Source organism: Oryzias latipes, chromosome 24, assembly GCF_053564925.1.
Source record: "Oryzias latipes strain Hd-rR chromosome 24, Olatipes_Hd-rR_3.1".
NCBI lineage: Eukaryota > Metazoa > Chordata > Actinopteri > Beloniformes > Adrianichthyidae > Oryzias > Oryzias latipes.
In genome coordinates this window covers 4,807,501-4,829,385 of record NC_136260.1, presented here as the reverse complement: position 1 = coordinate 4,829,385, position 21,885 = coordinate 4,807,501, and the positions used below count along the sequence as shown (strand labels likewise).

At 42.8% G+C, this 21,885-nt stretch overlaps 1 protein-coding gene across 3 annotated transcripts in view; it reads right to left on the bottom strand.

Moving 5' to 3' along the window:
- The window catches only part of bach2b (BACH transcriptional regulator 2b), an 84,670-nt gene that overhangs the window by 10,474 nt on the left and 52,311 nt on the right, over positions 1–21,885 (bottom strand). For all 3 annotated transcript variants that reach the window (XM_011492052.4, XM_078942746.1, XM_078942747.1), the window contains 2 exons: positions 17,842–18,096; positions 3,610–5,085 (listed from right to left, as the gene is read on the bottom strand). In XM_011492052.4, the coding sequence (XP_011490354.1) occupies positions 3,610–5,085; positions 17,842–18,096 (1,731 nt within the window). The remainder of the gene's footprint in view (positions 1–3,609; positions 5,086–17,841; positions 18,097–21,885) is intronic.

The window sequence follows — 21,885 nt, the reverse complement described above, 5'->3', positions numbered from 1 at the left end:
CGGCACATCTCATCAGGGCTCGCCATTGCACACCAGCTTTCACTGATTCTCACAGGTAATTCGTTTTTATGCCGGATGCCCTTCCTGACACAACCCTGTATTTTATCCGGGCTGGGGACCGGCACAGGGGGACTCAGACTTGGGCCCCCGTGTGGCACCATAGTTAGGTAATAGCATGAAGGGTCTTGCCCTAGGACCCACAGTAGACTGCCTTCCTGATTTCCCATGTGCCAGTCCTACACTTCAATAACTGGGCCATCCAGCCGCCATAGTGGCTATAGTATACGTCATAATAATAGAAAAGCTCAGTGAAGTGTTCTCCAGTGCTTACAGTACAAAGAACTGGATTTCTGTGGCCTTAAACTGCAACCAGTAAAACTTTTTTTAAATGCTTTTCTTTTCCCCAAGTATCTGTTGTGTGCCCCCCCCCCTGCACACACACACACTGCAGTCAGAAAAGGGGGGGCTTTAATGTAGTCTTACAAAAAATCCTATGTGTAAAGTCTGTCAAAATTAACTTTGACATGGAGACACCAACACTGCTGTGAATGTATTTTATTCCCAAAAGTGAAATAAAAAAAAGAATCGCTGGTTGCTATGGACTTATTCCTTTCATGGAGGTGGTTACTCCAAATGAAAATGTGACAGCAAGTGAACCCTCTTTTGTTGTGGAGTAGTTGCTGTTCAGGCTCCAACAACGTTGTAAAGGCTTTCACGGCTCGGAGCTGCTGGACGCTGGATGCCGTCATTCAGGAAGAATCTTATCAGCGGGCCTTGATAGTGAGTGCAAAGCTGGCAGAGAACAGTGACAGCATGTGCAGCAGGGCAGCATGTGCACAGCAAACAGAGTAATCACACAAACGAGGGACAAAGGGAAAGGAAATGCCACTTCTCTGTTGATCTGGCTTGTTCCACATTGTTTTTTTTTGTCACATATTCCTCAAACCTCCTGAAATCCAGCTGGAATCCTAGCTGCCTGCCCTGCTTTATATTCCATCCCTGTTAGAGCAGCACAGCGAAAATCTTTTCACGGCAAAACGTAATCCTGTCATGTAGGTCCAACTCTTGCAACATAGCGCTTGCTCTGTGAATCTGGTCTCCATGGTTACACACCCATATCTCCTCCACACCATCCTTCCCCCCAGCAGCCCTCTCCACCAAGAAAATCATTTAGCCCACACCTCCAGCAAATGTCTGTAGATGTGATATCGCAAGAGTCAGGAGAGGCTGGCGGAACCTGCAGGAGACTGGGGTCGAAAGTTCACGCTCTGACACGTCGAGGTCTGCAGGAGCATGCAGCAGCACCCCACCATAGATAATTCAGCAGAGCAGCATTAGAGACTCTGAACAGGGAAACAAAAGGGCTCTGAACTCGTGTCTGAGGAGAAATCATCAGCGGGAGCCTGTGATGATGATTTCTAAGTAGAAAGTGAAAAAGCGGCTCCTATGGATGTCGATACAGCCAATCAGAGCTGATCTTTATCCTGACAGTCTGTTCTGCAGAGCTCAGACCGTCTGTGGATTAACAGGATTGATGCTGTTCCTCACTATCAGCTGTGTGGAGCTGAGTTCACTCCCATCCTGAGAGGAACTGAACGCATCGCCCACTAATCCCACCCCCACCGGTTAAACTTTATGACCACATTACCACCGCGATCCCTGCGTGGTGCTCCACAGACCAAGCTCCACCTCAGCAGGTAATTTCCACCTGAACCCGAACGTTTGATCCCCGTCTGTTCTGACAGGTTATGGAAGAAAGTTCTAAACAACAGGTTCTTCCTATTTATTTATCCATTAAGTCTCAAATAAACCTGTAATGAAAACTGATGAAAATAAAAGACAAAAATGATGGTTTTCTGCTTTTAGTAGGAACTGGACCAGTAGATTCTGCAGCTCTTTATTCTAACCAATAAAACATCCAGTGCATTTCTTGGTGATATCAAAGCCCATCGAGACGACTTGTTGTTGGGCTATACCAGGGGTCGCCAACCCATGGCTCCGGAGCCACATGTGGCTCTTTCATCCTTCTGTTGTGGCTCCCTGTGACTTTGGAAAATAATGAGTAATTTATATTATTAAATTTTATTTTAGTTTGTTCATTTTTCATGCCATTTCAAAGGCGCTGCTGGCTCCGCACGAAGCGAGTGCCACCTAAAAAACAGCTTCGTAATGAGCTTGTATTTATTGGGCGAGACCTGCAGAGCTGATAGCAGGAGGAGACACGCGGGGCGGCTTCAATAAACACTCCGATCTTCTGCCGGGAACTTGACGTGCCGCGGGGCAGAGACCAACTCGCTGATGACAGAGTTCACGCCAGTGTTGCCAGAAAGAGTCACAGTTTTCCAGTCCAAAAGTCATCTGAAAACCGCCAGACCCAGCCAAAAACCGCCCAAAACAGCTTTTGTTGATGTTTTTTTCATACTGGACTGATTTAGCAAAATAAAAGATTTTTCTAGATAAAAGATAGTTCAGACTAATAATAAAATGTGTACAATATTGAATATTTCTTCAGCGGGCCACCTTCTTCCATTCATTTGCTCAACCCGCTCTATCCCCGCTATAACCTGCATCCTACTCTTTCATCCTTGTGCGGCGCTGGAGCGCCCCGACTATCGTATTTTGCGCTCTCTGTGTAGGACACACTGAGGAGCGCGGGGGAAACAAATCTCAGCTGCAGAGGATGTGAACAGGTGAACAGGTAGAGAGGAAAAGCAGGTAGAGAGGGGGAGGAGGGGCTTTGGCCCGCGATCTACACTTATATCATTGAAGATCAACCGGTCGATCACGATCGACGTAATGAGCACCTTTGAATAATATATACATGCATAATATATATAATGATGTCAAAACGGGTTGTGGCTCCGGGTGCTTTCTTTTTTATTAGGGGCGTTCCCAAATGGCTCTTTGAGTAAAAAAGGTTGCCGACCCCTGGCCTATACAAATACAATTGAATGAAATTGAATTGAATTTCTTGGGGATATAACTGAGACAGCTTGAATGACTGAAAGTTAAATGAAATTGTGTTGATTAGCCAGCAGAAACATCAATAGACAGCTTTGAACCATAACGAACCCAAGATGCTTTTCAAAGCGTCGAAAGGTTGTCCTGACGTTCTGCTGTCCTCTAGAATCTGTATTTTTGCTATGTTCCAGAGGCAGAAAAGGCACAGACTAAGTATCCTCCACTAACTAGACTGTGTTTTCTTTGTGGGACGAACTGCAGCAGAGCAGACGAGGTAAATGCATTTTGCTGCCCTCACTGGTGGAGTTAAACATTTTAACACAAGCTAGCTGGCACCACAATTGCAGAAAATTATAATTAGACCAAAAAAGTGAAGCAGAACCAATGACCTCCAATGACCTCCTCAATGTACCTCCAAATGCCATGTGAGCATTAATCTGATTTATTGTTATTAGATCCCTTTCACAATTGACTTATGACGTAACAAAGAAGTCAAAAAATATCAGGTGAAAAGGTTTATCCTCAGCATCATCGTCTATGAATATGTCTAAAGGCTCTCAGACCCAAGAATAGAGTCTGCTCTATGGCTGTTGATTTCTTTTCTGAGAACAGCATTATCAGGAAAGCAGTGACAGTGCGTGCACTCACCTCTGGCCCTTGGTCCTGCGCGTGGCAGGACTCGCTGTCCCCCTCCGAAAAGGAGCCCGATTCGTCACTGGAGTTGGTGCCGTACGACTGCTCACATTTGATCTTGGGACGCACCTGATTGAAAAGAGAGTCCCCGCCCACACTTTGCTCCTGCTGGTCCACGTTGAGGCAGCGTGCCACATTGGAGCAAGGCGAGGAGGAGAACTCAAACTGGGGCAGGCTGCAGGGGGAGCCCCCACTGCCGTCCTCCGCATAGGAGTATGAGGAGCAGGAGCTGGAGGTCCTGGTGCGAGTTTCGCAGGGCGGTGAGCGTGGGCAGACTTTGATTGGCACTGGGCAGCTGGTGTTGGGCCTTGGACGGCATAGGACCGGGGGTTCAGAGGAAGCAGTGCTGGGGGAGAAGTTCTGGGAGTTGGGGAGGGACTGGCTCGCTCCAGCCCACAGGCCCTTTGACATGTGCTCAGAGAGCTCCATCTCCAAGGAGTTCCCACCGGGGTAGGAATGCGCTGGTGTTCCCAGACGGTTGCAGGCCCCTGAGGAAAATATGACACTGCGGCGGTCCAGTTCCACTTCCTGTTTGCAAAGCACATTGCAGGATGCAGAGTTGAGGGACAACCCTGCAGGGAAACCATCCACCTCTTCGGGGGAAGTAACAGACACTGCCAGCTCCCCGGGGAAAGCCTTGAAGTCTTTTTTAAGATCTCCCTGAGAGTTTCCTTTGTCCTGCGGGCAGACGAGTCTGTTGGCAAATAGCTGCTCCGATGTGTTGGACAGACCGGGGAGGTCCACCCCTTTCTTAAAGAAGGCTCTGAGGCAGGATGGGGATTTGGTTCTCTTGGTTCTTTCCAGAGATATGGGGGTATCCATCTCCATGGCAGTCACACTGTCTACCTCTGTGACATCCTGCTCGTCTCCTGACAGGCACAATGAAACGGCCTCTTCTTCTGCCTGCGGTTCCACCTTTATCTGTGCTACAGGCAGCCTGCCCTGAGCCGGCGCCGCCCCGCCAGCGCTGCTCTCCTTTAATGTGCTTGGGAAACCTGAGGTACTGGTGTGTGACGAGGTGTCGTTATTGTGCTTGTTGCAAGCCCACTGGTATTTCCTGTACTTGGGGCAACGAGGCAGGTCTGACGCGCCGTGCCGGTCAAAGTCCGTGAAGTTGGCGGGCACGGTCATCGCCAGCCGGTCATCGTCGGGGTGTCGGTAGGAGGCGAGGGCAGAGGCGGGCCTTTCTGCCTCCGACTGCATGCTCTCGTCCTCTGAGTTGTTGGCCTCCGCTGCCCCCTTGTGACACAGCAGCACGCTGTCCTCCTCCCTTCGCAGCTGAGCTTCCAGGAAGCGGAAGCAGGAGTCCTCCAGGTTGTGCATGCGCAGGAACTCTGCACAGCGGATGACCTCCTGAATGTTGTCTCTGCTGAGTAACAGCTTAGCGGTGTAGGCAAACTGCAACAAAGGGGCGAATCCCCTGGCAGTGACCTGCAACAAAACAGGGAAATTGCCAGCATTACCATCAGCATTGCAATTGTTCAGTGCACTTGGAGTGTTTGGAGACAGACAGCTCCAACCAGCATCAGTGTAAAGAACAGCTTAGTCTTTTAAACAGGGCAGGGCTTTCTAAAGCTGTGAGTTAGACCTGCTTCTGTGGACTGAGGTGAGTGGGATCTGTTTATTCCAGGACTTAAACAGAGAAATGTGGGAACTTGACTCTAAACAGCCTCACAGACAGTAAACTGAAGAAATGCTTCAAAGGTTTTAAAGGTTGTGACACAAAAACGTTGGGGTTTGACTACATTCACTTCCCTTTCTGTTTGGTTTATTTAAACATCTCCAATTTACAACACAAATTGTCTCAAAGCAATAAAGGCGACAATTACATATTGTTGTTCATTTTGTGTGAGTGCTGTTGTTTTTGTAATTTTTGCCTTTTTATGTACTTTATAATTATTTATCTGAAATGTATGTAATTTTTTTTATTTAACCTTTATTTTAACAGGACAGTCCCAGCGAGACAAAATCTCTTTTTCACGTTAGACCTGGGTCAAAAGGCACCATCACAATAAAAACATACCGTTAAAACAAGACATTAGAAATAAAATACAATTACAATGAACAGTATCACAATAACAAAAAGGTTAAATCATGAATTAGTCATGTTTTAAATCACTTTAATAATTTTTAAAAATACTAAATTTTTAGCTTTTGTGTGTGATTTTTATAATTTGACTCAGAATAGATTTATTCAACTTTTTTACAAATGTTTTTTCTTTTGTAGCTTTTTAAAGATAATTTTTTAAGCAGATTAAAACATTTTTTTTTCAAAGTCTGCTTAAGACAAATAAAATATTGTGGCTCACAGAATTGTAAATTCTTTAAACTTAAAAAAAACCCCAAAGATTTTCCATAATGAAAACATGTAGCAGACCATCTGCCAACATGTCTGAAAGCTTGGACAAACAAAGGTGTCATGGTAAAGTATTGCATGTTGGCTTTTATAACCGTTGCCCCACAGCCTCACGTTAGCAGCGGCCTGAGCTCCCCCCTCAAGTGCTTGTTGGGCCTGACAGTTTGTAAGACCCTTAACTAATCCCTGTAGGGGCCATGTGGCGTGGGACGATGGAGGGAAGCCTACCGTTTAGACTTAATGCCAGATAATTAGGTAAACTCCTGAAGCTGCAGAGTTGCAGGCGGCGCTCTGCCTCCGCAGTCACAGAGCTCACAGAGGAGAAAGGAGACCAAAAGCTGGCTCGTCTGGCGCTCACAGATTAGCAGGAGATCCACGTTAACCCGGGTTCATGACTTCACCGTGGCTCCAACAGCCAATCCCTGCACAATCGCAGCCTTAAAGCTGTGCGGTGACAGACTGCTTATCGCCTGTCATTCTGCAAGCTCCACCGTTTCCATTTGACTTCAGCTAGAGGATGTGAATGAGCAGAAAATGGAAAAGATGTTGAACTTCCAGACATCAACAGATTTCATCAACAATGTGACACCAATGCCCAAAACTGATTAAGCATGCAGGCTGGTTCATGGGGTCGGGGCCTCACCAGGTAACAGTTCTAGAATCACTTTCTTAAAGCGGATCCAACCACAGACTGTTTTAAAATCCTCTGGCTGCTGGAACTGACTTCAGTTTTATGACATCCCCATGGCTTCGAGTGAAACCATCCCTGATCTTGATAAGATCCTGGTTATAAATGAAGAACTTTGAAGATTCCTGTGGTCAGAGGTCTCCAAACGATTTGATGCAACTTGCCTGGTTGCACTAAAACACAAACTTCCTTTATATTGACTTCATGTTGTGTTTTTCTGTACCCCACAATCGGTGAGCTGCTGCATCATCATTAATGCCTGATGGAGAAACACAAACGCACTAATGTGGCAGAGTGAGCCGCCGGCATGAAAGAGGCAGGCCGCTCTGTTGCATCCAGAGATGCTGATAAACAGCAGAGCTGCTGGAAGAAAATTGCTGAGCTTCCCAGGGATCTATTTTCAGCGAGTATCAGCAGCTGCTGCCTGCAGGAACGCATCTTTATGTGCGCCCCGCACCATATGTGATTACAGCACTTTTACAAGCAGCACAGCAGCCTAATGAACGAAAGTCTGGGGAGAGCAACGCAGGAGGGATGAAGGGAGGAGGTCTGATATGCAGGAAAACTGGAGAACATCTAACACTTGAGATAATATTTGTTTGTGTGGCAACATAACCTGTTCATGTCTTGTTGATTTTACTAAATGATGGTCATAAGGGACAGAGCTTCAAAACTGATTTAGGAAAAGACAAGTCAACAGAACTTGAAGAACATTTTAGTTGGAGAAAAGTGTTATTTAAAAAGTAAAAAACCACAGCTACAGGAGTAGAGAGATGATGGAAGATCAACCCATCTATGTGCGGGTTGCACTTCTAAGAAGACATATAGATTATATCTGGATCCAAACTGTACAGCTAGGTAGCTTAGATGCTTGCCATTTTTGTTGGGTTGGGGATGTGAGGTAAGCTAGCGGGACAGCGTGCAAACACAAAGCTCTCAGCAACAGGGATGGGAAGAGGAAATGAGGTTGCTCCGCACCAACAGTCCCGCCCAAAACACTGAGGTGAGTTTCTAATAAACTCCTGCTGCTCTGCAGAAACTATGTCCCAGAAAAAGGCAACGGTTGTTGTTGATTTTGGCTAAAAAAAGCATAATCATTAAAAAAAGAGCACTGGGCACAATTTTACAGTAAATCAAAAGATGATTGGAATGGGACAGTAAAGACAAAAGTCTTTCAGAAGTCAGTAGTTCTTCACTTTTGCTCTTACATGTCTGGTTCAAGATTCCTTTTGTTTCATTTCTCTCTGAGGACTCCTTTGCTGATCTTTAAAAGGCACTTCAAGAAATACGAACACACACTTTCTGAAATTATATCAACAGGCGATTACAGGTTTGGCTTTGTTTTTTGCAGATAAGGCTGAGAGGCAACGCTTTTACTTTTTCTTGTTTAAAACTGTTAGTTAGTGGAGGCATTGCACAACACACAAGGTGGCCTGTCATCAAAATAGAGTGACTCCCCATTCTCTGAAATGTAAGAAAATCCTGCTTTAACACTCTGACTCCAAACTTTTCTGCCATGTTGGGTTTACTGTCATAAATAATTTTATCAGAGATGAATTTCCTTTAATTTATAACTTCTTAAGTATTTAAGATCAATATTAGGTAAACCGGAGGTGTGGCCATGACAGGCAGCCAATATGAGCCTATAAAACAGTCACCTGAATTCGCTTTGGTTAAATTGGCAATGACCAAGGAGCTAAAAAAACAAAAAAATATCTCCAAATAAAAAGAGTCCATAGTGACAAAAATGGAGACAGAGCTCCATCCATCCAATTAGAGTCTGTGGAGCATGGAGAATCCAAGATGGCCACCAAATTGGAAGAATTGTCAGATGATTGTTAACATACATGTGACTAAGTGAGTAAAACTGTCTTTAAATGATAGTAACAACATTTATAGTAACAACATGAGTGTAAGAAAATAATATTACTATAGTGCTCTATTTTGTCTTTTTTGTGTTATTATTTTTTGGTTGTCTTATCAGCTGTCAAAAGCATTTACCGGTAATTAAATCATTTTGAAAAAAAAAAAAACACAACATAAACTTCTTGTACTGTAAGTTTGAAGGAATAGTTGCAAAGTGGATTTGTGTAATTTTTAATGTTATTTTTTCCAAGAGACTCAATTCTTGCAAAACTTAATATTTTAGGGTTTTATTGTAAACGTTTTTTTTTGCTACAGACTGCTACCATTTTTAGATGACGACCTAATGAGTTATTAGATATTTTTAGTTTAGTCCAGTTTTGCTAATGATGACGGGTCTTCATAGAATCGTTTAATCATGTAACCAGTCTCTGTTTAAAAAAGCGAAAAAACAGTGTTAAACCAGTGGGTCCATCCATCCATTTTTTATACCCGCTAATCCCTTCTGGGGTCACGGGGTTGCTGGAGCCTGTCCCGGCTACTTTTGGGCAAAGGCGGGGTACACCCTGGACATATCACCAGTCTGTCACAGGGCACACAATCACTCCAACACACACTCACATCTAGGGAAACTTGTAGGGTAATCAGTTAAGCATGATTTTGGACTGTGGGTGGAAGCTTACTGCCCAGAGAACTCTACACTCCAAACTCCTCACTCCAGGATTCAAACCAGAGCCTTCTCACTGTGAGGCAAGACCACAGACCACTGCCACAGGCCACAGTGTAGCCCAACCAATGGGTCATGTGACCAAAAGCATCAGGTTGTGTCTAAATTCCCTCACTATTAGTGCTTTTGATAGGGCGTTTGCCGTTTTTTTCAGGTTGTCTGAAGGACATGGTGGATTCATAAATAGTCTTTATAAAATGTTCAGATTTATTAGGTTTTTACTTTGAGAAATGGGTGACATCATTTTTGCCGTTTAAAAAACAAAAAAGTCTGAATTATGTTAAAACCCAGGGCACCAGTCCTGGGTTTAAGGGATCAGGTTAAAATGAGGGGATTCCGACTCAGTCTTAGTATGACTATGGATGGGGCATGGTAGTAAGGGACCCAATAAGGGATAGACAAGCTGTCCGCGCACTTGACCCAAGATCCATTGGTTGATACTACGACCATCTGAAGCTGGTTCTTTAGCACTGCAATCTTAAAGGTTCTATATCATGCAAAATCCACTTTTTTGAGCTTTTAAGTATATTATAATGTTCATTAAAAAAACAAAAAACAACCCCAAAGCAGTCTTCTGATCCATTGATGCATTTTTGAGTTTTCCTCTAAAAACTGTCTCTTTCAACAGCAGCCCCCCCCCCCCCCCCCAATCCATGAAAACGAGCGGGTTCTCACATTGTGATGTCACAAAGCAAAGAACAGCCCCTTCCAGGAAGAGTCTGTGCTGCCAGCACCGCCTCCAGCTAACACACACACACTCACACACAAACACTTTTCCCTATATGTGCACAATATGCACACACACATCTTTGTAAAAGTTCGGATGTTGTTTGTTTTTGTGGGTGAAACGCAGAAACGCTGTAGAGGTTGACTCTATGATGATGTCATGAAATGGGCGGTACCCACACAGAGCAAAAGCAAAAGAACTGTAAAACACAATAGAAAAATAAATGATGCATTAGTACAATATATAAGGTAAAAATGAAAGGAGAACATGAAGAAAGTGTATTTGTCAGTGACAGCTAAAACTTACACGCTCCTGGTGCTGAGTTTAAGGTAAGGAAAGCTCCCTCCTGACAGTGGATTAAATCAGATAGTGTGCGTCTAATCCTTTGCTAGTGCAGCTTACAGCACAGGCCAGACACTGGGGAGGACATGACTCCATCTTTACATTGCTACAGACGCTGATACATGTTAGGAAATGAAGCAGAATTGATAGAGAATTCTGAGAATTTAGTTTAGTCCTAAAAGCTTGCAGACTAGTTCTTCAAAGAAATGTAAAACTGTAGGGATGAAGATGCTCCCGCTGCCCTGAACCTGAACCTTTGTCTTCAGGTTGGAGGCAAATATCAGCTTTGTCAGATATAGAAGAGGTTTCATGCTTGCTGAGACGTCCTGCTGGTTGGACAGGGGTGCCATCACTACTCCTACAGCAGCTCATAGCTCCTCTCAGTAAAGCATCATCTTGTATCAACCCACCCCCATCTTTGAGTCAAGCAAGCTCTGCTTGTTGTGAAGGTTTGGGCGACGATTTGGTTTAACCCTCTGAAGTCACATTCCAATCAAGCTTTGATCTATTGTCAATTTGTGTCTGATTTCGGCTCAAAACATGACTCAGCGACTCCTTGTTGACGTTGCAGCCTTGTTGGGACATGGTGGCCATCCACCAACCACCCACTAATCCATCCATCTGGACCATCCAGGGTTGCACGGCACTCAAGACTGTTTGAAAATGAATCTTCATTTTTGTCTGGGCCCACTGCAGCCGGTTCTGCTTGTGAGCGTTGTGTAGGGGTGGCTGAATAATAGGTTTAGGTATAACTGCAAGCTTCTGGAGGATCCTTCACCTTGACTCCAAAAACACCAACAGCTTCAAATATGTGCTTGCTGCTTTTTAATTTTATTTTATCAGCTGCTCTCTTAATCTAATGTGTTTGTCTGGCAGAAACCTTCCTTATGCTGTCTTTCTCTCTCCACCAACCAGTGTGTGCTCTGAATCAGCCACATCTCTCAATAGTACAATGACCACACCTACGTTTTTGGAAAATATCCGAAGGTTTTTATGCCTTGTCTAAGGCGTTTAACTGTTTCAGGCTTTTCAGCAGCAGAAATCCTTTTTCTTATCCCTATTACTTGAAAATGTTGGTCTGTTTAATAATGTGGAATATCCTTCTTTAGCTTTTTCTTTAATTGAACTCACCTGACAAACTAATTATCACAGGTGTCTGAGATTGATGTCAAAGATCCAAAGACCCCCGAGACACCAAAATTAAATTAAAAAGCAAACAATTTGATCTTTTTGACACTTACATTTAATTTGCATAACAATTTGTAAGTTACTGTCCTTCATTATGAGAAAAATGCTACAATAACTTTTTAAGAACACCAAAAACCCACCTTTTATACGAGTAAATTTGTAAACAAGAGAGAAAAGTTTGAAAATGTTTGTGTCAGCCTAAGAAACTATAATTAAAAAATAATAAGAAAGTGTGTACTGAGGGGTTCTACAGTCATAAACATCTTTAATCCTACTTCACGAATTTCATCTATCAGGTGTTATTTTTAGAACATAACCCCCCCATGATAAATGAAGGACAGCTGTAGGGGTCTGGTCTCAGTCAATTTCATAATTATGTGCAATACATAGCATGAGTCCACTCATATAACTGACATATGTCAAATCTTCAGTTGAAAAGTCTCTTGAAATGACTGGACCACAAAGATCTCATGTCTTCATTATTCAACAGGGTACCTACCACTGACTGTATATGAGAACTGGACTGAGTGAGTGTGACATCACTCAGAGAATATTAATTTTTTCATTTGGTTGGAATCATGTTTCATTTCATTCAGTGACCTTTTTTTTTTACAATAAAGACATATACACATCACCGTGTGATGTCTGTTTGTTAAGAAATCGTCAGCAAGCACTGATTGCTCTGAGACAACAGTTTTATGGCAACCACTGATGCCAATCAAAAGTAAGCTTGTTAGAAGGCCACACACCTACCACTTAAAAGCGTAGTCGGGTGAATGTGTCAATCCAATGTTTTGAACGTTCAATCTCATTGTAGAGTTACGCTAGCGGCACGTTTCCTAGATTTCGTGAAAAATTCCTTGGAATTTTTTTTTCATTTTCCTATGTTGTAAATTACGCGATTATTAAGAACATGTTAAAAATGTATCAGAGCAATGATTATTCTAACCAATAGAATGAGCCAGCAGGTACTTCCTGTCTGAAACGCCAGGGGGTTGCAATAACTCAGTCCAGTTCTCATATACAGTCAATCGGGCATGTCGCTGAAAGAGAAGATTTTGTCCATACGATGCAGCATAACTGCCTCTCTAGTCACATTAGCTAAAGATGATGTCACCCAGAGGCCCAAGCAACTCCAACAGAGGCTATGAAGGGGCTGATGCTGGGGAGGTGGTCTTTTGTCTCACCCCCCCCCCCCCCCCCCCAGTGGCAACCTTGAGGAGTAGCAGTGCTCCAAAGCTGCAGCAGGAATACTTAAAAGCTTCCAGACAACTGACAGTCGGCCAAGTGCAGCTTAAGAACATGAATTGAAGATAAAGGTTGCAGCTCTGAGCTGACACAGAACCCCCCCCCCCCCCCCCCCCCCTCCCCAGCACAGCGACAGAGCTCAGACCAGAGGCAGGGATGCGTCAGCAGACTCGAGTCAGTGACCGTAAAAAGATGGGTGACGGGGGATGTTAAGAAACTAGATGGAGCCGTGAGTAGAGAAACATTATGAGTCTTTGAGTGGATGCAGTCGCTGAGCAGCTAAACAGCCGGGAGGCTGGAGCCTGGATAGCAAATGAGAAGAAAAAACTAAAGATGAACAAAAAGACAAAAACTAGAAGAGACAACACACTAGTCTGAGTTGTATTTTGGATTCTATTATTTTGGATTATTTTGCTAAGCAACAGAAAAGAATCTGCACTAAGCCTGCAGATCCCACTGGTGCTGACATTTTTTCTTTTGTTTGCACAGAACAGAAGCCAGAGCTACCCAAGCACTTTTTCTGAAACCGTTTTTTCAGTCTATGAAAGATATCCTCCTTTTTTCCAAAAACACTTTTATAATTTTTTCTTCAGAAACTGTTGAATGTGAATATTTGTGGCCACATGTGTTGCTTTATTTTGAATGTCACACATCAGGACAGTTGAAGTGTGCCAAGATTTGGAATAAAAACAAAGCCCGATCGACCGCACTTATTCTTTGTTTGTAGTCAAACATGACACTGAAAGATGTAATGACCTTACAAGATAACTAAGGATGAACACACGGGGGTTGACCTGTACAGGGGCTGCAGGTTTTTCGGCTGTTCAGGTCCATGAAGGATCGTAGACAGGTGTGACTGTGTCTTAAAGGGAGCGCAGGTGTGTCTTGCAGTTCCCTTGTGGCTTAAGGGACGTCATCAAAATTCAATTGTCCTGTATGGTAAGTGTATCATGGGGTATTCAAAAGGATAATGTAAGTTTCACACACTTAGGACGTACAGGGGATGCTGTCTTACAGCGTCCCTACACCACATTCTAGTCGTTAGTAAGGCAGGGACTCTGGCTTCTAACTACCGGTAACCGTGCACAAAAGCTGCACACACACAGTGTGCAGGTGATACGCCTGTAGGACACACCTGGGTTGTCCACACAAACTACACTCTGTCTAACTTTTCTAACAGGCAGACTACAAGCATGAGGCGCACACTTATGACTTGATCAGCACTAACGGGCTCCAGTCAAGCACCTATGCCCCCATTAAGGACAACTCTGGGTTAAATAGAAAATACATTTAAGAGTCCAACAAATTTCTCTATGGTACAATTATTCTAGGCAATGAGGACAGTGTATGTTTTTTTTTCTCTTGTTAGGTGGGGCTTTTTCCATCATAATGAATGGGTGAAGGCTTCATTTTTTGCAAGCCATCTAGTGGTTAAACAGTGAAGTGCATGGGCTCTTCCTTTGGTTTCAAACCAGCCTCAAGGAGGAAGTGAAAGTGTTACCAACGTATGCTGTGCAATCCATGAAAATGGTTTGACAACTAATGTATAGAGTCTTCTGTGAGTAAGAAATGTAAATGTATTTGATACTTGGATATCAGTTGATTTCAAACCTCAGCAGAAGTGGCTGTTTGACACATGAAGGAGACAGCCATTCAAAGATGTTACTTTTCACACTCCGTCCCACACCTGAGACACACGGCAGCTCATGAATTATTCACGCTTGCAGCATCTGAATGCTGCAGAAACACCAACCAAGCACCCCCCCCCCACCCACCCCCGACCTTAACAGGAGCTACAACTGATATTGGATGATGACGCCGCCATGCTTTTTAATGAGACAACAAAGCTGTTGAGTTCCAACGTGAATGCAGGCCGGCCCCGATGAGGATCTCCACAGCACATGTGGGATGTGCCCCACTTTCTACCGCAGCACATATCTGCAGCATATGTGTTTGTGACATCAATATGTCAGGAGCCGTAATTACAGCCGTGTGACATGCATTTGCTGTGGCTCCTTTTGAAGCTGCAGCAGTTTAGGCTTCAAGAAAGCAGACGTAGAAAGCACAATCACACAAAAAACAAAAATGACAAAAAAAGTGTTTCCACTGAAGAACTTCTCCAGATGATCAGTGGCAGAGTGAGAGCGGATGTGAGCGCAGCTGAGAAGATCCAGAAGCCGTGTTAATCTCATCACTAAGTGATACGCTGCTGAATGTAGCGGCACCTGACAGGTGCTAATTGGTAACAACAGCATTAAAGGCTCAAGCTTTAACTTTGTCGCACCTTCTTTTGAATCCTGAATCAGCTCTGGACAAATCCAAACCTTCCTTCTACATCTGCTATTTTGATGGAAAGGAAATCACATTAAATGACTGAACTAAAAATAGAAAAAGCCTGAAGTTGTGGTTGCTCTTACACTTGGATACACTGAATGAACAGGGAGTGCTGGATTCAGGATTCAGTTCTGAGTTGTAGTTTGGATTTTATCACTTTCTTTCAGTCCTGACTGATGTATGGTGGCCCTGAAGTCCAAATCAAATCAACAAATTACACAACACAAACATCAATCAAAGATTACAAAGACAATTAAAAAAAGCAAAACAAATAATAATGAAACCTGAATGTATAAAAAAAACACTTCCAAAAACAAAAGTAATGTCTGGAAATTAAAATAAAAGGTTAAAAAATGTAACATAAAAAAGCAAAAAAGGTGTGAATTATGGGACGCCAATGGACGTCAGTGACAGGATGATGACATTGTTTCACCGTTTTGTGGTATGGAAATACTTTCTGATATTTCTTTAAGCAAAAGTTCTGTGATTTATCAATCAACTCCTTGCCGGAGTTTGAGAAAAACATCCTTCTGCTTTCCCTCTTCCAATCAATGACATCCCACAATATCTTCCTTTACTGGCTGCTTATTTTAAGTTTTTGTATTTGTGTTTTAGTTTCTGTAATTTTGTTGTAATAGTTTTGGCTTTTTAATTGTCGTTCTTGTCTTTAATCTGTTTTTGTGTGTAGTGATTTGTTGACGTGATTTGCACCTCAGGACCACAGTACTCACTACTTTGAGATGTAGAACAAAAACCTGAATAAAAATATGAACCAGCCTCCCTGCAGCAACAGTAAGAAGTAAAAAAAATAGTTTTCAAAACCAACTGAAAGATTAAACCCAAGGAGTCAAACAGAAACCAAAAACTAGTAGAAATAAAACAAAGTGACAGGATCAGGCAGAACAAAGTCTGACAACTATCTTAATCAAACACTGACATGAAAAAAAGCATGATTCGGTCCTGAATCTAGTTGGGGCATAAGGAGCTGCACAAATGAACAATGAAGTCAAACAGAAGCTGAGAAAAGGTCAAACAGTGGAGCAAACAAAAACCAGTAAGATTCAATCAGAGGTTCAACTTGTTCCCAGTCAAACCAAACAAAAAGAAAAGAGAAAATTCTCAAAGAAAACCCGTCGTTTCTGCATGTGGCTTAAACACAGAAGACAGATGTATAAAATTATGAGTCTTTTTGTGTCTAAATGATTTATATTTGTCATAAGAGTATTCTGACAACAAAAAGGACCGACAAAGCAGCCCAATTCAAAGAAAACCTTGTAAATTCCTTGCAAACTGCAGAAAACTAAAGACCACTTTAAGGACTGTGAGTTCTGAAAGGGAAGTTCCTGATTTATGGGACTGGACTTTCAGAGCAGTCTCTTATCTCAGGAGGAGCAGCTGCAAAACTGTCAGAGCAAAATGAAGCAGCTCGAGCTCAGATTCAAGAGGATTTTTGGAGTGCGGTCAGCGCCTCTTTTTCATCCAAAGAGTCCAAAGGGAGGAGAGGAAAAGAGTGTTTTTGCTGAACTGGACACAGAGGAAACGGCCAGCCAACAGTAAGTGAATGAAGACATGGGAGGTTTTCCAGTGTTTGGCCCTTTTCAACCAAAGCTACAGTTTACAGAAACATTTCTTTAGATTTTAGTCATAATTTTTTACGACACACCTACATAATGTCATAATTTGATCTATGTATATATATTTACAGGAAGAAACACATTTCCCATGAAAATGATTTAATTTAAATGTAAGAAAATAAAACTGTTGTTTCTTTTCCAAGCTTTCCTCTCATTTTTTTGAGACCATCAGATATTAAGGCTTGAAATAAACAAACAAACAAAGACCAACTTAGATTTAAAGAAAATTAGCCGAAAGTATTTTTTTGAGCTTATCTGTATAATATTATTGCACATGCTGCTGCTTCCTCCAGCTAATTCCAGAAGAACATTTACTGCGGGGTTAAGAAAAAATTCACAACAGCTGGCGGCGTGACCTCTGACCTTTCAGGTGACTCAAAATATAACCCGAAAACAAAGAAGGCAATTTTTGTGGCTGAAGGAAGAAGGGCGGGGAAAATAAAATGTCAGTACTATTTTTAGCAAAAAGTACTACACTTGAAGTTGATTTTATTAAGTATACTTGAGTATCATCAAGTATGCTACAGACTTTGTGTAGGTAGTGTAGGAAGTATACTAACTGAATACTTCTTCAGACTAAATTGTAACATTTTTAAGTTGACAATATATAGATAATTTACTAAAGTAAACTTGAAGTATACTGTGTCAGCTTTAAGATCGACTACGGTTTCACTTAAATAGACTACTTTTTGCTAAAGGGAACTAGCTGTCCTGTGAGTCTGGGGGGTAAGAAGAGTGAATCAAACAAATCCCACTCTCAGAATTCTGTTGATCCAACATGAAAACTTAGCGTTGCTAAGCTACATGCATATATTTGTCCGTGAACGGCATCATGCTCATGGTTAAGCCGTGGAAAGTCTTTCCCCTGGTATACAACAACATTGGGAAAAGGTATTTTTGTACTATTAGTTCATCAGACTGATATGAAATATTTGTGTAGTTGACTGCTAGGGAGGCTGTCACTTTCCAATTTTTTTTCTAAATTGTGGGAAAGATGGAAGGTCTCAGCTTCTCCTGCGATGGCTTGGGGGGAGTTTTAGAGTTATATCAAGCTTGTGGGGGTGTGTCTGACAGGCCTACCTCTTCAGGAAGGCTAACGACCAAACCATTTTCCGCCTGGCCCACCAGCGCCTGGAGGAAGTACTCGCTGCAGGCAGCCAGCACGGCCCGGTGCCCTCGGAACTCCTTGCCCTCCACCACTACGGTCACATCGCACAGGATATCCTGCTTCCGCTGGTCGTTGAGGCAAAGGAGGATATTGGTACAATGAACCGTCGACTCATACACGTACATGGGGGCTTCAGGCTTCTCATCCACGGACATACCGCTCACACCCTAGAAATAGAAACATAACAGAGGAGAGGAGGGGGGTCAGCTTTCAACCGAGCCAAGCGAGCGCATACCGCGGGGCTGACATCAGCGCCATGATTCAACACATACAAGCCTGCTGCTCCACAGGCTTACTCACTCTAAAAGCCAGAGAAGGGCTGAGTTTTTGGAGACAAAATTACAAACATGTTCCCCACGTGTTCAGTAAAGCAGTTTTTTTGCAAACCAACTGCGTATTCGACCTCACACAGTCGTATTTTTACACAGTATGATGGAAAAAAATACAAGACATAAAGTGGTTCATAAACTGTAGATGACTTAAGTAAATATATTAGACTCTTCCTGCAAAATAACATTGACTAGTGACCACAGAGATTTTTCTTTGCTGTCACAACATTACAGTATAAAATTCACACAACCACAAAAATCCCATCAAGCAAAGACAGGCAGCTTTCGGGGGCAACAAACCCAAATCCAGAGGGATTCAGCCAAACGACCCTTACTCAGGTAAAACGAGGATCTGTTACATATGACCAGAAGAGGGCACTGTGGGCAAACACGTCTTAAAAAACCCGTTGTTAGCTACATTAGCCTACAGGTTGAGAGTGCTGCAGAGACAATCTGAACTTTGAGGTTTTATCGATGTCGTAATTTAGGTTTCGAGTTAAACTTTAGGTTCCACAAACTTGATCTGTCTGAAGGAATTTGTGAATTCTGCTGCTGCGGCGCATCAAAGCCTACTGGAACCTAATAATAATAATAATAATAATAATAATTAATAATAACAATTGAAACTTTACTTATCCCACAATGGGGAAATTCTTCTCCGCATGTTGGCCCATCCCCTGGGTGGGGGCTGGCTGGTTGTTGGACAACCTGCTCTACCGACTGAGCTAAACTGCCCCCCCCCCAAGAGTGCCCACCCCCCGCAGAGAAACCTTTTGTTACACTGACAACCAGATGTAATTAGCTACAGGTTTTTCCTGTAAATTCTCAAGCGTCCAACATCAGAGGCTGTTGTGGATCTGCGGCGCAGCACGAGTACGTCACTCTCTGGAGGTTTGCACCTGCAGGATGTCGTCTGACTACTCAGGTACAGGCCAATTCCTCACTCCTGGACCTGGTTTTGATACTGATCCCAATCATATGAGTTGTTTTTTCCTGAGCTGAAGAACACTGAACACGACGGGACTCCTCGCCTCATTCTGACCTGCTGCTGCAAATTACATTTTCCCAGGAAAGTCCCTGTCACAGTTTTCCTTTATTTTTCTTGGAGCAAGTTATCAGACGATCCTAAAGGTCAAATATGATTACACTGAGAAATGTCCTCATTCTATGGAAATGCTTCTAATTAAAGTACCTATACTATAATGGTAATAATGCTAGCACACAGTAGAGTGGCTGCAAAAACTGACACTGAAAATATGAATTTGGTTTTGATTTGGTTCAAATAAAAGGAAAAAGCAAAAGTTCTACATTAACTGTGAGTAGAATGTAGGAACATTACTGCCTTTCATTCCCAGAATTCCCAGCGGATCAGAATGTTAAAGCGGCATGAGGCTGCACAATTAGAGTTCATTGTAGCTTTGGCAACACTCACATTATGTTTGTTTCATTTTATTCCGGTTGTTGCCTCACGGTCAAGTTTTCACCATTTGGCCAGGAAATGACCTGCTGAGGAACACGAGGTAAAAACCCTTCGCATGGTTCTCAAATAAGCTTCTGCACTCTTATGTGAAATATGTGACATAAACAGTTCTCCAGGCTATTTCGGTGTCCCACATCTTTTTTTTTTTTTTACTGATAATCCTCAGTGAGTGGACTGCTGGGAGGGTGGGGGCTTCATGTGACCCTGCATCCACTGCTCCTGCGTGGGAGCTGCCGTGGAGCACCAGTCCAGACTATGGTTCTAGCTGGTCCAGCTGCTGCAGACTTCTTCCCACCGAGCTTTTCTCAGTTGGTTTCCCAGGATAATGACCTGCCTTCCAAGAATAATGTTTCCAGATGCGTGGCTCAGAGCACATTAAACATGCTATTTCTCCACTGGAATGCACAACGCACTGAAACTTGCTTGAGCACAGAAGATGACACAAACGCACTTTTAACACACACGTCCTGACACACCACAACAGCAGCAGGTTGTGGCTGAAAGCTGGTTCAAATTGCTGATGGATGCAGCTCCTTCAGCTTCACCGACACTTTTTATGATGAGTTACATACATTCGTGCGCAATTCACTGGATGAACTTGACCATGCAAAAAATCTGTGTCTTCAACTCTGATCCTGACTACAAAACCAAGTCAAACCTGGGAAGACCAGCTCAAGCCTGGAGTCTTCAGGTCTTAGACGGATGAGACCATTTTTCAAGGCTCTGGTCACAAATCCAGTTCACCAGGTCAAATGAAGTGAGTTTGTTTCCTCAGGTGTTCTGCGTTTCTAGGCAGGTGTGAAAGTTCAGCTGAACTTGGGTGCGGATCAAATCCCAGGGGGCATCGTCTTATGCTACATTCACACTAGGCTTGGAAATGTGTATTTGTCTATATGACCCCTTGTATACACATGCTTCGGGTTTTCGCGTTCAAAACTCTCGTGTTCACACTACTCAAATCCATTTCCAGGGTTTAAGTACATAACGTGCTGCAATTGATCAAAAAATCATAGCCAGTTGAACTTTGACCGATCAAAGACTCGGGTTTAGTAGTGAGGTATGGGTAGCACTCTTTTCAAAACACTGAAGTACCAACAACTTGCATCTTTAAACTCTAAACTCCATCAAAGCATGGAAGAGAACCAAAGTGAGTATACAAGGAAAGCCCTGTGCGGTCTGAGTACAGTGTTCGTACACTGTATTGCTGTTCACCAGGCACATACACACACAGGGCCCTATGGGTACTTGAGCACCTGCCCTTTTGGCCTCGTATTAAAAAGACCATTCTTTTTTTTTTGTAAATAACATGCCGCTTCTGTCTTTGCGGCAGACGCCAGATGGTTCATATTTCAGAAAAATGCTCCATATAAGTCATTTTCCTTTTGCCAGACGTCTGAACACGGCACATTAATTCAACACAGAGCAGATCATGCAGGGACAGGAAGTTGGGTACTAAGTACAAAATAAAACACCGCAGGAATTTTCAAAATAAATGAACAGTTTTTTGTCGAGCTTCCTCACTACAGATCTAACACGACATTTATCTGTTTATTGTAATATTTATTATTAGATTTTCCTTCCATAAACTCAGTTTCACCATCTTTTTGTATGAAAATCTTTACAATCACGACAAAATCCTGTGTTAAGAGGATAAGTGGCAAAAATGAATTTAATGTAGAACCAGAGTCACATTGGAAACAGCTGTCAGGAACTGAAGATGTAGGAGCAAAAATGCAGGAAAATGGACTTTGTAGCAGAAACGTGTAGATTTAATATATAAACTTAGACAACACAAAGACTGCAGAGAAACAAAAACAGATGAACTACCAATGCAGAACTGAAAACCAGACACTTCTATACACTGAAGACAATGAACAGTAATGAAGACAACTGTAGATGATTGACATGAAGTGACTGATAGAGGACAGAACACGATCAAAACCATCACAGAACAACTGAACTAAACTGCAGAATCCTCACAGCAACAGCATGATAGCATTAAATATTATTAATAACTTCAGCATACTGGGAATAAAAGTTATAAGTTGTTTGTGTTTAAAATATTACAATCTGGATTAAACTTGATGTATGTTGATTATGCCTGCAGCACATTGTGCCAACATAAATACATTCAGTTTACCACTTAT